The 13,253-nt window shown below is 36.2% G+C and overlaps 1 protein-coding gene across 1 annotated transcript in view; it reads left to right on the forward strand.

Annotated features, from left to right (window-relative positions):
- LOC134856042 (uncharacterized) overlaps positions 1 to 13,253 on the forward strand; it is a 38,207-nt gene that overhangs the window by 2,449 nt on the left and 22,505 nt on the right. Inside the window, exons 3-4 of the mRNA XM_063872412.1 lie at positions 669 to 1,140; positions 2,537 to 2,717. Coding sequence (XP_063728482.1) covers positions 669 to 1,140; positions 2,537 to 2,717 — 653 coding nt within the window. The remainder of the gene's footprint in view (positions 1 to 668; positions 1,141 to 2,536; positions 2,718 to 13,253) is intronic.

The following is a 13,253-nucleotide window of genomic DNA, read 5'->3' on the forward strand; positions in this document are numbered from 1 at the left end:
AATAATTATATCTGAATGATAATTTCTTAATTTAGCTGTCATTGAGGCCGCTGCTTGAATTTTTGTATTTAACCTTCCTTTCGTATCGACAGTGGATGCGGTTTTCTAGAACAGAGAGCAGAGAAAAAAGGAAAAAGTGTGAAGTCTGTTTAAATGTGGATGCTTTTGTTTCTGTTCGGTTTGGACTTGATTCGTTTCTGCTCTGAAGTAGTGAGACAGTACGCCACCTGAGCTACTGGGTCGACTTTCTTCATCCTTCTAACCGGCTATCGGCACTTTTTTCTTTGATCTTCTCTTTAAAAACTATTTGTTCTTTTTAACGAAGCCCAATTAAACATCCGCTACGTTTCGCTCTTGTTATAGTAATAAAGTTAAATTGGTGGTTTTGTAACTTGATCAGGGAGCAATGATTTAGTATAAATCTCATCTCTAGTTGTGATCTAGACCGATTGGAGCAATGAGTGCTTTACCTCATCATTATCAGTACGACTATAATAACTACAACAGCCAGTACCAATACTCCTATAATTATAACAACTTAACTAGTAATAACCACCATATCCAATGCACCTACACGTGCCCCCCGTACCCTTACACAGCAGAGTGTCTGCAGCTACAAGACTACTACAGCTACTATTGTTCTAACTATCACTCTGTATATTCTCCAGACCTCCAACACCTCTCGCCCTCTCCTGGAAATGGGAGCAACAGCAGCATCGCCGGAGTCATGTCGCTGGCATCAATGGCCGCCGCAACGCCATCCCCCACCCACTCTCTCCACGCAATGGGGATGGGGGGAAGCAACATCTTCATCACGCCCCCCTCACATCACATGCACTCGCCCCCCGAAATAGCAGGTATGGGGGGACTCAGTCCGGAAGGAATCGAGGGTGTGTCCGCTCTATCCCCATCGTCACTGAACATGGCAGCTGTATTTGCGAACTCGGCTCATCATAATACCCCAATGGGTGGAAGTCCTGGAAACAATTCGATGGGAGTGAAGAATCACCAGATGTGTGGAGAGTGTGGTAAAGTGTTCACTTCGTCCAGTGCTCTGGCCAAACACAAGCTCACACACAGTGACGAGAGGCGCTACTCATGCAACCTCTGCCACAAGAGATTCAAACGGCAGGACCACTTGTGAGTAGTCCGTATTATGGTTAAAGCCAATTTTTTTGACAAAATCATTTTCAGCCAAAGAATTTCAACGACGGCAATAAAAAAAATGCTCATTTTGATGTCGGAAATCATTTCTTTGCTCATTTCACCTCGTAAAAACTGTATCTTGTTTTCTGATCAATTAAGTTTCTCAAGGCCACTGGTAATGCCAACAGTTTGGTAGTTACTATAGACTATCACCAATTGCTATTTTTAAAATGAGCACCAAGAAGAAAGTTAATCTTTTTAGAGAAAAAATTGAAAAATATTTTAATCAGATGAAAATTGGCAATGAGCCTGAAAGTAATTCGTTCGCTTAGAGAATGTCAGACCTTGAATTGATTTCCTACCTACCTCTTTAATGAGCTTTTTTAATGTGAGGTGAGCTTTTACCTAGCCTTTAACTTCAAGGCTACCACCGCCTGAACGATTTCGACTTCAATAGTGGAATCTTCAGTCCTAAAATAGAGCTTCGCTTATTAAAATAACAACTTAGTCTAGAATATAGAAAAATGATAACTAACAGACTATCATTAGTTTGGCCAAATTTAGTTCAAATATCCTTTGACAGATCCTCTGCGAATATCAGTAAAGAAATTGGTATCACTGCGGATTTTCAAAAAATTTCGAAAGTTTTATTCACCTTTTTTTTTAGGTTCACCAAATAGTTTTCCGCCTAGCTAGGTTCACCTAGCTTTCCGAAAGCACTATCAAGAAATTTTTTTGTAAATGCTGTTTTTGGTCATTATTTTTGGAACGTTTTGGCCAAAAGTTTAAGTTCTTTTTGGCCAGCGCTCCCGCCTCAAAATTATTATATATTAGAGCCATAGGCGCCTTAAAAATGTACGTTCTCAGAAATGGGTGTTGTGACTAAGTACTTACCTTCCTAAATCGGGTCTAGGACGGGACTTCAAGCCGAAATTTAAACTTTACAAGCACCTTAAATCAACGCTACATTTTCATCAGTAAAATAATTCTTTTCAAAAATTTAAGCAAGTTTAGTTCATATTAAGCGTTCTTCATAAGAATGCGCCACTTGAAAGTGGCATCAGACAGTTAGATCAGCCAGATTTTAAAATGCATAAATTATATTTTTAAAAAATCCCTTCAACAACAGTTTTCAAACTAATCATTTTTTTATTGACAAAATGTTGGGCTTGAAGTCCCTAATTTTACGATTTGGCTTTAAGTCCCGCCGGCTTGATGTCCGGCAGCACCTTAATCGGCCCCTGATTTGTATTATGAATCAGCTCGTCAGGTCATAATTGCACCTACTCATCCTGTTGTTGCATGATTTCCGTTTAGGTTTAAGAGGTCGTTAAATCCTTGATATGTCCTTCTGTTATGTCTTTTATTATTGTGTGATGTGGGCTTTCAGAAATGGGCACAAATTGACTCATAGTGCGACGAAGCCGTTCGTGTGTTGCGAGCCAGAGTGTGGAAAGAGCTACTGCGACCAGAGGCAGCTGAAGAGACATTTGGCCAACCAGCATGGCAAGCTACAGGTGGACTATGCACAGCTGCGCAAGAGCAAACTCTTCTCGCCCTCGAACACCACTGTGAGTACTGCTCATTAAAGTGAAACACAATGAGGGGAGGGGGATTAAGAACAAAATAGTACGGTAGAAAAGAATGTAAGAAAAAAAGATCATGAGATTTGACCGATCCTATATGTAACTTTTGTTTTCATGTTCAATCTCTTGATTCCTGCGTTTTTTTGAAATACGTCTGTTTTTATTGAGACTTTATCGGCAAGCGAAGGTGAGAATCTTTTTCTTGAAAGAGTTCGGAATTTTGCCTTTTGAGTCAGTACTCAAAGTTTCATAATATTAATTTAGGTGGTCGATTTTAATAATTGTAATTTAGCTATAGATGTACGAAGTATCTGGCTGCTTTGCAAACATCATATAACATTTGAGTTAAGTTATTTTTAAAGAGTCGATGAACGCGAAATTGTAGGGGTCTCGAAAAACTTGATCGACTTCTAATTTCGAAAATGGAATTTTGAAATTAGAAATTGTGTGATAGCCTGTATGTTGGCTATGATTTTTTTACGAATCCGAAAAAAATTTCAACAATTGTTGGCACTTTGTCAGGAAAACGGACTCGATTAAAGTATTGATGCTAATTTTTAGGCGTTAGCGCAAACACCATAGTTTTTTCCTGTCCCGAGAAAATTTATGTGAACATTCATTGCGGGATAAACTGATTTAAAGATTTGAACATGATGCTACACTCAATCAATGGCCAATAAAAGTTATAATTTTATTTATTTGATGGAACGTTCCAACCAGAAGGCTTGTAAAAAAAAAGTGGTTCAAAAGTTTTAAAAAGTGGAAAAAAAGCTAATATTTCGTCGCGTGAAAAATTTGTCAAAAGGTTTTGAATAAAAATTGGATTTATATCATTGAAACAATTTCGAAAACATGCTGATCCAGCTTTTGTTGTTTCGAAGGTTCAATTGAAGGATGTGACATTTCATTTGCTTAGGTTTTGTGGTCTTTTGTTTTGGTGTAGTTTTCTTTCTGACGGAGTTCTGATTTCTTATGATTGTTTTTCCAATATATGTTTTTAGAAGAGCTCAAAATATGATCTTCCATTACACAAGTAGAAATAACGCCAACAATTGTATAGACTATGGGATTCGAAGCGCATTTTTGGATTGTATTTCGCCGGTTTTGTCTAATTGGCTTTTTTTTTCAGCTAACATCCATTACAAAGGTTTCTTAAAATCTATTGTCATTAAGTTGTTTTTTTTTACGTTGGCAATAAGCAAGGGTTATTGGACTTTTTTTCATTAAAATTAGACTTTTCTCAGGTGAATAACTTGTCTGAAAGAATATGCGAATCATTCAATAGCTTATTGTATTCTCAGCTCAATTCAGGGATTGATTTGGCCAAATTAGTGTACCGGTATAGGATCTGATTGGGAAGACAAAGGTCAAAGGAAGAGTCCAGTCAGGTGCTGTACTTTTCGGAAATATATATTTTTCGCTTTCAAAAATTTGTTGGTCAGATTATCGTTCGTCGGCTCATATCTTGTCGGGTTAGACTCACAGCACGTATGTTTCTGAAGTCTTAAGCCTTTTTTGTTATTACTGAGGATAATTTTGGTTCGTTCCTGTAATATTGAAGGCAATTGAATATCCGGAATTTTTGTGATATATTTTTCTTACTCAAACGAGCGTAGTGTAATAGTATGACTACTTGTGTTCCAACCGAAGGCAAATAAAAAATGTTAATTTTGTTTCATTTATGCTATTATCACGATATGTAGCATTGGAAATTCTATAGCATTTATTCTATGCGTTGTTGGAGGCCATTGTTTGCTGTTCGTTAATCGGCCGTGGTGCAGAGGGATTGACGTGAGGTTTGCAATCTACTTGTTGAAGGTTCAATGCCGCACTTAGCGCTAGGTTTATATCTATATATATTTTTGCCGCCAACCATTGGCATTGTATAAGCATCTAAAGCTGCTTTTTTGGTGGATAGTGTCAGCGAATTTTCAATAGCTTGTGGCGCAGAGGCGAGAATGTGGCACTCGAAATATTGAGGTCGCATTTCGGCATCCGACACAGCTAGTTTTACTAATTAGAGGTTGATTTCTACTTTTTTAAATTAACTTTTCAGAGCTGATTTTTGTCGTTTTCTTGCTTGTGTTGGCGTAGTGCAGCTTCGCCTCTGTGTAAAAACGTAAGATTTGATATCATCTTCCTTCAGTTTTTTTTTCACCCCTCGACCAGTTGAGTTAGGACCGAGTTGGTTAACTCATAGAGTAATTTCGGATAGGGTACACCGTCTGCTCGTCACGCTATCTTATTTTCGGCCGGATAGATTCGTGCAACTTCTTAGTCTAATACCGATCCTAATCTTACTCTTATACTATCTAGTCTCAGGTTGTTTAACTAGTCTCTGCTAGGCTCAATAGATCTAGGGTATACTGGTTTATTGCGGCTGCTGAAGTGCTCGGGAGAGTCCAACTAATTTCTAAGTTAAATTCAAATCTCTCTGGTGCTGAAATTACAAGTAACTTCAGCACTTACAAATAAGTGGGTTGTTAGTTAGATGGATCATGATTGGTTAATATTAAATACTTTACATTGGTAAAATATCTAATTTATCCAATCATAAAATGTAGTTTAGATCAGGTTCCACCCATCCGGGTTTTACAGAGTTTTTTAGAATAGTTCTTCTGCAATTTGAAGGATGGATGATGGACGTTGGTTTTTGGCGAACATCATTTTCTTCCGTTTCCTCTTTGTTAAAAAAGTTCCAGGAAGCTGGAGTTAGAGACATAAGACGTTGTGTCTTCTAGTGACAACGACTAAGTCTTTGCCACAAACTCAAATCTGATTTCAGAATGGTTGGCTATGTCAGGTTTTTCTGTTCTGCGTGGAGAACTTCTTTTGTGTCTGATCTAGTTTGGGAATGGCGTGGAGATTGTGCGTGGAGGGGATGCCTGGTTACTCGGATCTGTACGTATACTTGAACATCGAGGTGGTCATTGGTCTAGTTCAATGAAGTCCTTTTCTGCGAAGTCAAGTCGTACTCTAAATCCTTTGAGTTGTGATTGTGAGTGGCATATCGATTGTGGTTGGTCATTCTCTCTCGAGTGTAGTGGGATCTTTAGATGTTCGTCCTTGGTGTTGTATTCTGATCTATGTATTGCATAATGTAATTTACATTTTATAAAACATTTATTAGTTTAATATTTTTTAATTATGATTTTAGTTAGTTGTTTTCACAAAAGCTTTTTGTTTTAGTTCGGTTATTTTGAAGAGTTACTCACACTTGAGTAGCTCTTATTAAAAATAGAGGTGTGGTCACAAAGCGTGGATGTAGCGCGGTGGGTTAGGCCGGCTATAGAGCATGCTCAGGACGTCCTTCCTGGTGGGTTAGGCCAGGAGTGGGAGTATGATTTCATGCGGTTTTTGTGAGGGGTCCTTTTATGTGACAACGTTTTATGTTGGGTTTGTTGTGGTTTTTCTTATGTCTTGTTGGTTATGTCCTTTTTCCAAAAAGCAAATTGTTCGTGGTATGGGTTTGTCTTTCGACTTTTTTGTGTTTTATTATTTCTTTCTTAGACTTTATAATAGTCTTCAAAAGAATAAATTATCCAGTTTTAAACTGGGTTAATCCGGTTTGGGTACCGTTGGTTTCCTTTTCTTAGTCATGCTGTTATTCTATGATTTGTGGTATTTAGTAAGCTGCGTTGGTTAGTTTTGTTTAGTATATGATTCCTTTCCAACCGGGTTAAAGGAAGGTTTGAAACATGTTATTATATGTTAGAGTTGTTGAGTGTGAAAACTTGAAACTGAAATTCATTATTTTAAACAATTCTTCGTGGGCGAGCTGTGCGAGTGTGGATAGAATTTCTGTGCGAATGAATGAAAATATCAAAAGGTTAGTACTGCAATTGCATTTTATTAATTTACTGCATAGAATTTGGAAATTTACTGCTAGTTATGGGGGAATTTTAAGTTACAAATTTTCATTATAATTAGATTTACTGCTTGTGGGGAAAATTTTAGAAATGAATTTACTGCATTGGTATTAAATTTATAAATTTATAAGTGTAAGAGATTAATAGAATTTTTGAAATCTGTTTGATGAAATTTGCGATTTTTATTTGTCTTTTGTGGTTTTTGTAGGTGATTGTCGGATGAAGGCTAAAAATCTAAAAAAAACATGGATAAAGTATGGTGAGTTTTTTAATATTTCAATTAGTTAGTTATATTCATTTAATTCATACTTACCTGTTAGTCGTCGGGGAAAAAACCGTGGGGGAAGATGTCGTGAATTAGTTCTGAAGTTGTTAGTAGTTTAGCTAAGATGCGGATGATATTTTTAGTCTGAAGCAGTGGCCAAAGCAATTGGAGTGCCTTGATAGTGGTTAGTTCTTCAGTGCCAACTGCAAACTCATAAGGTGTGTTTTGGATTAGATTATATAATTTGTGATTGAATTTAGTGTTGTGGATGAATTCTAAAATTGGGATTTCTATAGGTTGTACAAACTCGTGCGGGATAAGGAAGGGTCGGGATTCTTCGGCGTTGAAGGTCTTGGTGATGGGACAGAAGATGTACATTTGGGTTATGGGGTCATAATTACGAAGAATACCATGAAGGTTAGTATCTTTAATGCAATATGTGAAATTTAGGAAAAATGGTGAAGTGTATTTGGAATTAATGAATTGAAAACGATGGTGTGGTTGTCTAGAGGGTGTGTGTAGGTCAAAGTGATTTTGGATGAAGCGATAATAACTATATGTGTGGGTTTGTTTAGTGCGCAACATAATATCGTGTGAGCAGTGTAAATCTCTTTCGTGTGGTGCAAGGAAATGAAAGGTTAGTGAAAATATTTGGAAGCGTTCTTTAAAACTTTCGTATGCTTGTGTTTCTGTTAGTGCTTCTGAAATAATGTGATCAAACTTTCGGTCGAAGATGTTTAGTGTAAATATATATGGTGTCTTGATGAAAAATTTCTCAGTAATTTGTGGATTAGCGAAGCGATCGTCGTCTAAGAATTGATCTTGGTTAGCTCTGATGATGTTGTGATCATAGTATTCGAGTGTATATTCGTTAGCTCTAGGTGCAGTGTGTGTTTTTAGTGATTTTTTATATCCAACGTAAGTAAATTGTCTAGCGGTTAGTGGTGTAGTGAGTCGATATAGCATGTCCGTGTTTCGCTCTATATCGATGTGAGTGTTAGATAAAGGTAAGCAAAGAGGGTTAGTAAAATGATAATATGAGGTCCAAGAGAGGGTGGGCATTAAAACGTATTCATCTACAAAGTTGCGTGTTTCGTTAGTGTCGTGGGGGGTATTTAAGGTGTATTGTGGGAATGAGGGTAAAGTGATGGCTAAAAATTCTTTTGTGTTAGTATGCTTGGGGTGGTTGATGTATTCACGGGCTGTTCCTGGTTTTGCTGGGAAAGGATGGTTGGGGAACTTTCTTTTAAAAGTGCGGTAAGCTCTATTAGTGTTGAGTGAAGATTCAGTTGATGTGGATGATGGTGCTAATGATTCAGTATAATTTGAAGAGGGTGTAGGGGTAGGGGGGTTGGATGAATTTATTGTGGAGGAGATTTGGTTTATGGTTGGGGTATTAAGGTGGTAGGGTTGTTGTTGAAGGGTAATAAAATTATCTAGCTCTGGGGAGATTCGGGGGGTGTCTGGAGAATGAGATGATTGGTCAGAATGGTATGAGGAGTAGGTTGGGGTAACTTGGGAAGCATAAGAGGGTGTGGGAGTGATTGGGTCAGGGTTATTGGATAATATGGGTTGAAAAGGGGGTTGAGAAAAATTAGAAGAGTTATGAAAATTATTGGATGGGGATGGTTCTGAGTCGGCAAATTCATCGGGGGTTTCAATATTCGGGTTATTGAGTTGTGAGATGGAATATAAAACTGAGATGTGTGAATTAGTATCGGAATTCATGCCTGATGTTACATTACTAGATGGAAAATCGGGTGGCGGAAAAGCAAAAAGTGGTATTATTGGGATTGGAGAGGTAAGATTGGTTGGGTGGGAATTTGATCGGTGTAGTGATCCAAGTTGGCGGCTCATCGTGGGCTAAAAAAATGATTATTTTGAGACTGAAAAGCGGTGGTATGGGGTTGTTCAATAATTTGTTCATAAGTATTTTGATCTTGTGACTGGTGTGTCATTATATGTTGGATGGGACTTTGTGATGTGGTGAGTCGAAAATTTGGATTATGTGTGATGGCTAAATTTCGAAAATTTCGTGGGACTAGGGATAGTGGATGGTTATTTGGTAGGGGTGGTAATTGTGGTGCCGTTGGCGTTATGTCTACATTGTTATGTTCTTCGTCGTATGTATTTTGTCGTGTTGCTATTTTTGTGTTATATTCTTTTATTTGTGCGTCTAAAAGAATTTTGTTTATAGATGTAGAAAAGATTCCAAAAAATCCTGCAAAGAGTATGCGTGCTACGCTTGCTTGTCTGTTTACTTGTGTGTGTATAGCACACGTGTTGTAGATTCCTTTTAAAAGTGAGAAAAGAAATCCAATAAAGTTAAACATTGCGTATAAAATAGTCAATTTTTCTAAGATGTAATAGGGCCATCCTAGAAAATCGAGGATCTCATTTTTGAGTGTAACAAAGCTAAAAATGTTAATTGGTGATATATCTTGGGGACGGTATTTTTCACCGTTTAGATATATATAATCTTTAATGTCTTTAAAATATCCGCTATAGTCTTGCGTGTAGATATCGGCAAATCCTGCGGTTTCTGCAAGTTTGCGTAAATTTTGGTCTATTGATTGTCTTTGTATAGTGTCCATTTGTGTTAATAATTCTTGGAATTGTTGTGTTCTAATGTGATGTTGAATATCTGATTTTGAATAGATTCCTATTGATTGTAAGTCTATATTTGGGTTTCGAGCAATAGCGCGAATGCTTTCTGGTGAAAATTTTTTGAGTGATTGCATTAATGTGGGATATGGAGTGAGAAGATAATATTTATTTTCATCAGGGTTTAGTTGTACTACATTGTGGCTGTTTTCTGATCCACATGGGACTGCGGTATCCCAGAAATAGGTTCTTCGTGAAAGTGTATCCACGAAATGTACTTTATTCTTATAAAAGATAGGGATTCTTTTATAACATCGTTTATCTTCAAAAACGTATAGTGGTGATACTTTTTTAGTACAAGTATAAAACCATAAGATGTTTCCTTCATAGTCTAAAAAATTTGATCTATTTCCAGATAATAAGTATCCTGCATAGGGTATTTTTAATACTGCTAGTGCAAGTGATTGTAATATTTGTGTTCGTTCTAATTCGCATAGTTGGTGTAGTGTTTCTAATTCGGAGAGTGACATTTCTTGAAAAATTCGGCTAATTGTATAATCTAGTTTCATATCTAAATGAATATCATAGTGGATATTACCGAAATATGTAGTATTCATTAGTGATAATTCTTGTAAGCGTGTGCTTCTGGTGTCATGGGGTTTTAGATGTCCACCAGGTTGTCCGTTGCTTTTTTCAAAATTAACTGGTATATAGGATGTTCCTTCGTTTAGAGGATGACCTGTGGCATATGGGTCGATTTTTACTTTTCCAGTGGTCATGTCGAATCCTTTTTCGTATTCAACTAATATTTCAGAGTATTGTGTTCTGTGAAGTGGATTCCTGTATTTACATGCAAGTTCTGTTTCTTGATATATTTGAAAACGTGTCAATTTATTTTCTATATTGTCTATGTTTCTAAAATTAGAACTTAGTTTTCGTGATGGATGGACTTGTTCATATGGAATTGATTGTATAAAATATTTTTCGTGAAATTTTATCATACGAGCGTGTATTTTTGCTACTTGAAATGTTGTACATGTATCTTCGGGGAACCAAACAATTGTTGCTTGTGTTCTCGTTGTAGGGTCGCAATAACCTTGATCATTTTTACAAGGTAATCGGATTCCTTGATAGATCATTGTATTATCTGATAAATCTCGTGTTAGTTGTATTTTTTCGAGTTGTATTTTCCAATCAAAAAACATTATTTCTTGGTATCCTTTATTTTTTGTGTCTGCTTTGCAGTTTGATGGGTCATTTATACCAATGTGTGGTATCCAATGTTTATCGTGTAGGTCATAGGTTAATCGTCCGTGTGCGCCGTTATACGGGTATTTTTCGTCTAGTTTTATATGTCCTTGGTGTCTTTCAAGTTGTGATTGATGTACAGAGTCTGAAAAAACTTGAAAATTAACTAATTTTCTTTGGGAGTTTTTATTTTGTGTGATGTTTAGTCTAAGTAATTCATTTTTACAATCGTCGGGATTGAGATGTAAAAGACGTTCTATATTACTTTGATAGAATGATTCATGGTCAAGTCGGTTTTTGTTTCCGTTCGAGACTTGTGAACAATGTACTTTCTTTTCGGAAAATGTTGCTGTGAATTTATAACCTGTAACTGTTGTTGCTCGGGCTTTTGAATAGAGTGTTGCTATTACATCTGTGGTTTCTATGGCTTGTGGTTCTGTTTCACATTGTGATACTTGATTTATTGCATATTTATGTAGTGTTTTTTGTTCATTTTCTTCACAATCGTAATGTGTTACTAATAAATCTTGTGGTCCTGTACGAGGGGAAGGGTTTATGTTTTGATTTGAGATTACTAGAAAAAGGAGTTGGAGAAAAATTAATAATTTTAGAATATACATGTGTATGATAATCCTGAGTATGGATTATAAAATGTAATGTAGCCAATTGTGTTTTTGGTATATCTGTCGTATTTGTATATTACTTCAGTAGTTATAAACGGTGGTGGTAGTGATTGAGCTGTTATGTTAGGTGGATTTAATGGGTAGGGATGTTGGGTAATATTATTTAACTTAACTGTGATTTCAAACTTTAATTGTAAACTGTTTTGTTGGAGTATTTGAATATTGTGATCACGGATATCGTTGTGAATATCTTGGCGATATTGTAATCTATTAAGTGCCCAGTTATGAAGGCGGTTACTTTCTTGATGTTGTCCAAATAATGGTGGAGGTGCTGTAAATGTATTCCAATCTAGTCTTAAAGGAATATTTATTGATGATTGTTCTCGATATCTGGCGTCGAGATTATTTGGAAAATTTAAGTTAAAAGGTGGTGGTGAAATCTGGCTTATTGATGGTGTTGATGGTAGTGATAATGTTTCTGGTAGTGATGAGGATGTTGTTGTATCCGTAGAAATATCTATTGGATTATTGACTAAATTTAATTCACCTTGTGTAAATGAATGTGTTGTCCAATATGGTAGTCGTGATGCCTGGTTTGGGGGGTTAAAGGGATTTTCACGTATTTGTTCAGATGTTGGTGTTGAACCTAAGTAATCTGATGGTAGGCTTGAGGTGCTACGTTGTGAAAGAAGCGTAGGGGTTTCTGGTAATATACCAATGGGGTTTTCTGGAGTGTTTTGTGATGGGGATTGAGGTATATCAAAATGAACTCGTGGAGTTTGAAAATTTCTGTTTCTTCGAGGATGTATAATTTGTCTATTTATTTCGACTGTATTTTGGTTTTGACTAGGATTTCTTATTCTACTTAGTTCTTGTGGTAGTGTTGGGTATAGGTTATATGTTGGTTCGCTTAGAGGTGCTTGTCGTTGAACTGGTTCTAGTGGTTCTGATAAACGAGCATGTCGTTCTTCAAAAGTGTATGGATTGTCTTGAAAAGAAATTCGTGTAGATGTTTGAGGATTTTGAGTAGTTGAAGGTGGTGTTTGGTTATCTTGGGATGATGTCGGTGAAGACTGATTCTGTGACTGTTGGGTAGCAATTTTTGATGGATTTTTGAATTGTTACTTTAGTGGGAAGGTTTATGTTTATTATAATATTCTTCCAAAAAAAGAATTAGAAGGATTGTTGCTAGGGCAAATGTGAAGATTGCTTTCTTTATACATTTACATATTGTCAAAATGAGTGATGATAAGAATGCTATGAAAATTACAAACAATAAAAAAATATCAGTTCTACTGAAAATTGTTCGTATCATTTAGACAAGTTGTATAAATCGTACCTGTGGATATAATCAAGGGTTTTGGAAAGTTGGAGGAATAGTTCGAGAATAGTGTAGAAAATTAAAAAAATGTTACAAAAAATGATTAGGATTATTAGAAAAGATTCAAGTATATCAAAAAGAAATATTATAAAGGTTTCAAGTATTGTAAAAAAATGTTTAAAATTTATGAGTATTTGAGTAACTGATTGAGAGAAGAGCATTTAAGAAATGATCTCTTGGTCGAATATTTTTTGCTGTTTGAGGCGATTTTCTAGTGTGGTCGGATTATTTATTAGTTTTTTGACAAGTGGGTCGAGTTTTGTAAAAAATTGTTGGGGGCAATTTTCATGGTGATTGGGAGGTCGTCTTTTTCTTTATTTTTGTTTGTCAAATGATCCGGGGTATGGTGAGATTTTTATACTTTAGGCTAATTAAAATGTTCATTTTGTTACTTTAGGCTAAGTTAACAAATTTGCTTTGGGGGTATTCGTGGTCTGAGTTGGGGAAATATTGTTGATCTTTGGGTTATTAGATAAGGGAGGGGTACGGTATTATGGTGATATTTATTTTAGTTGTCAAGTTGGAGTGGTT

The sequence above is a fragment of the Symsagittifera roscoffensis genome, unplaced genomic scaffold (assembly GCF_963678635.1).
Source record: "Symsagittifera roscoffensis unplaced genomic scaffold, txSymRosc1.1 SCAFFOLD_156, whole genome shotgun sequence".
Taxonomy (NCBI): domain Eukaryota; kingdom Metazoa; phylum Xenacoelomorpha; order Acoela; family Convolutidae; genus Symsagittifera; species Symsagittifera roscoffensis.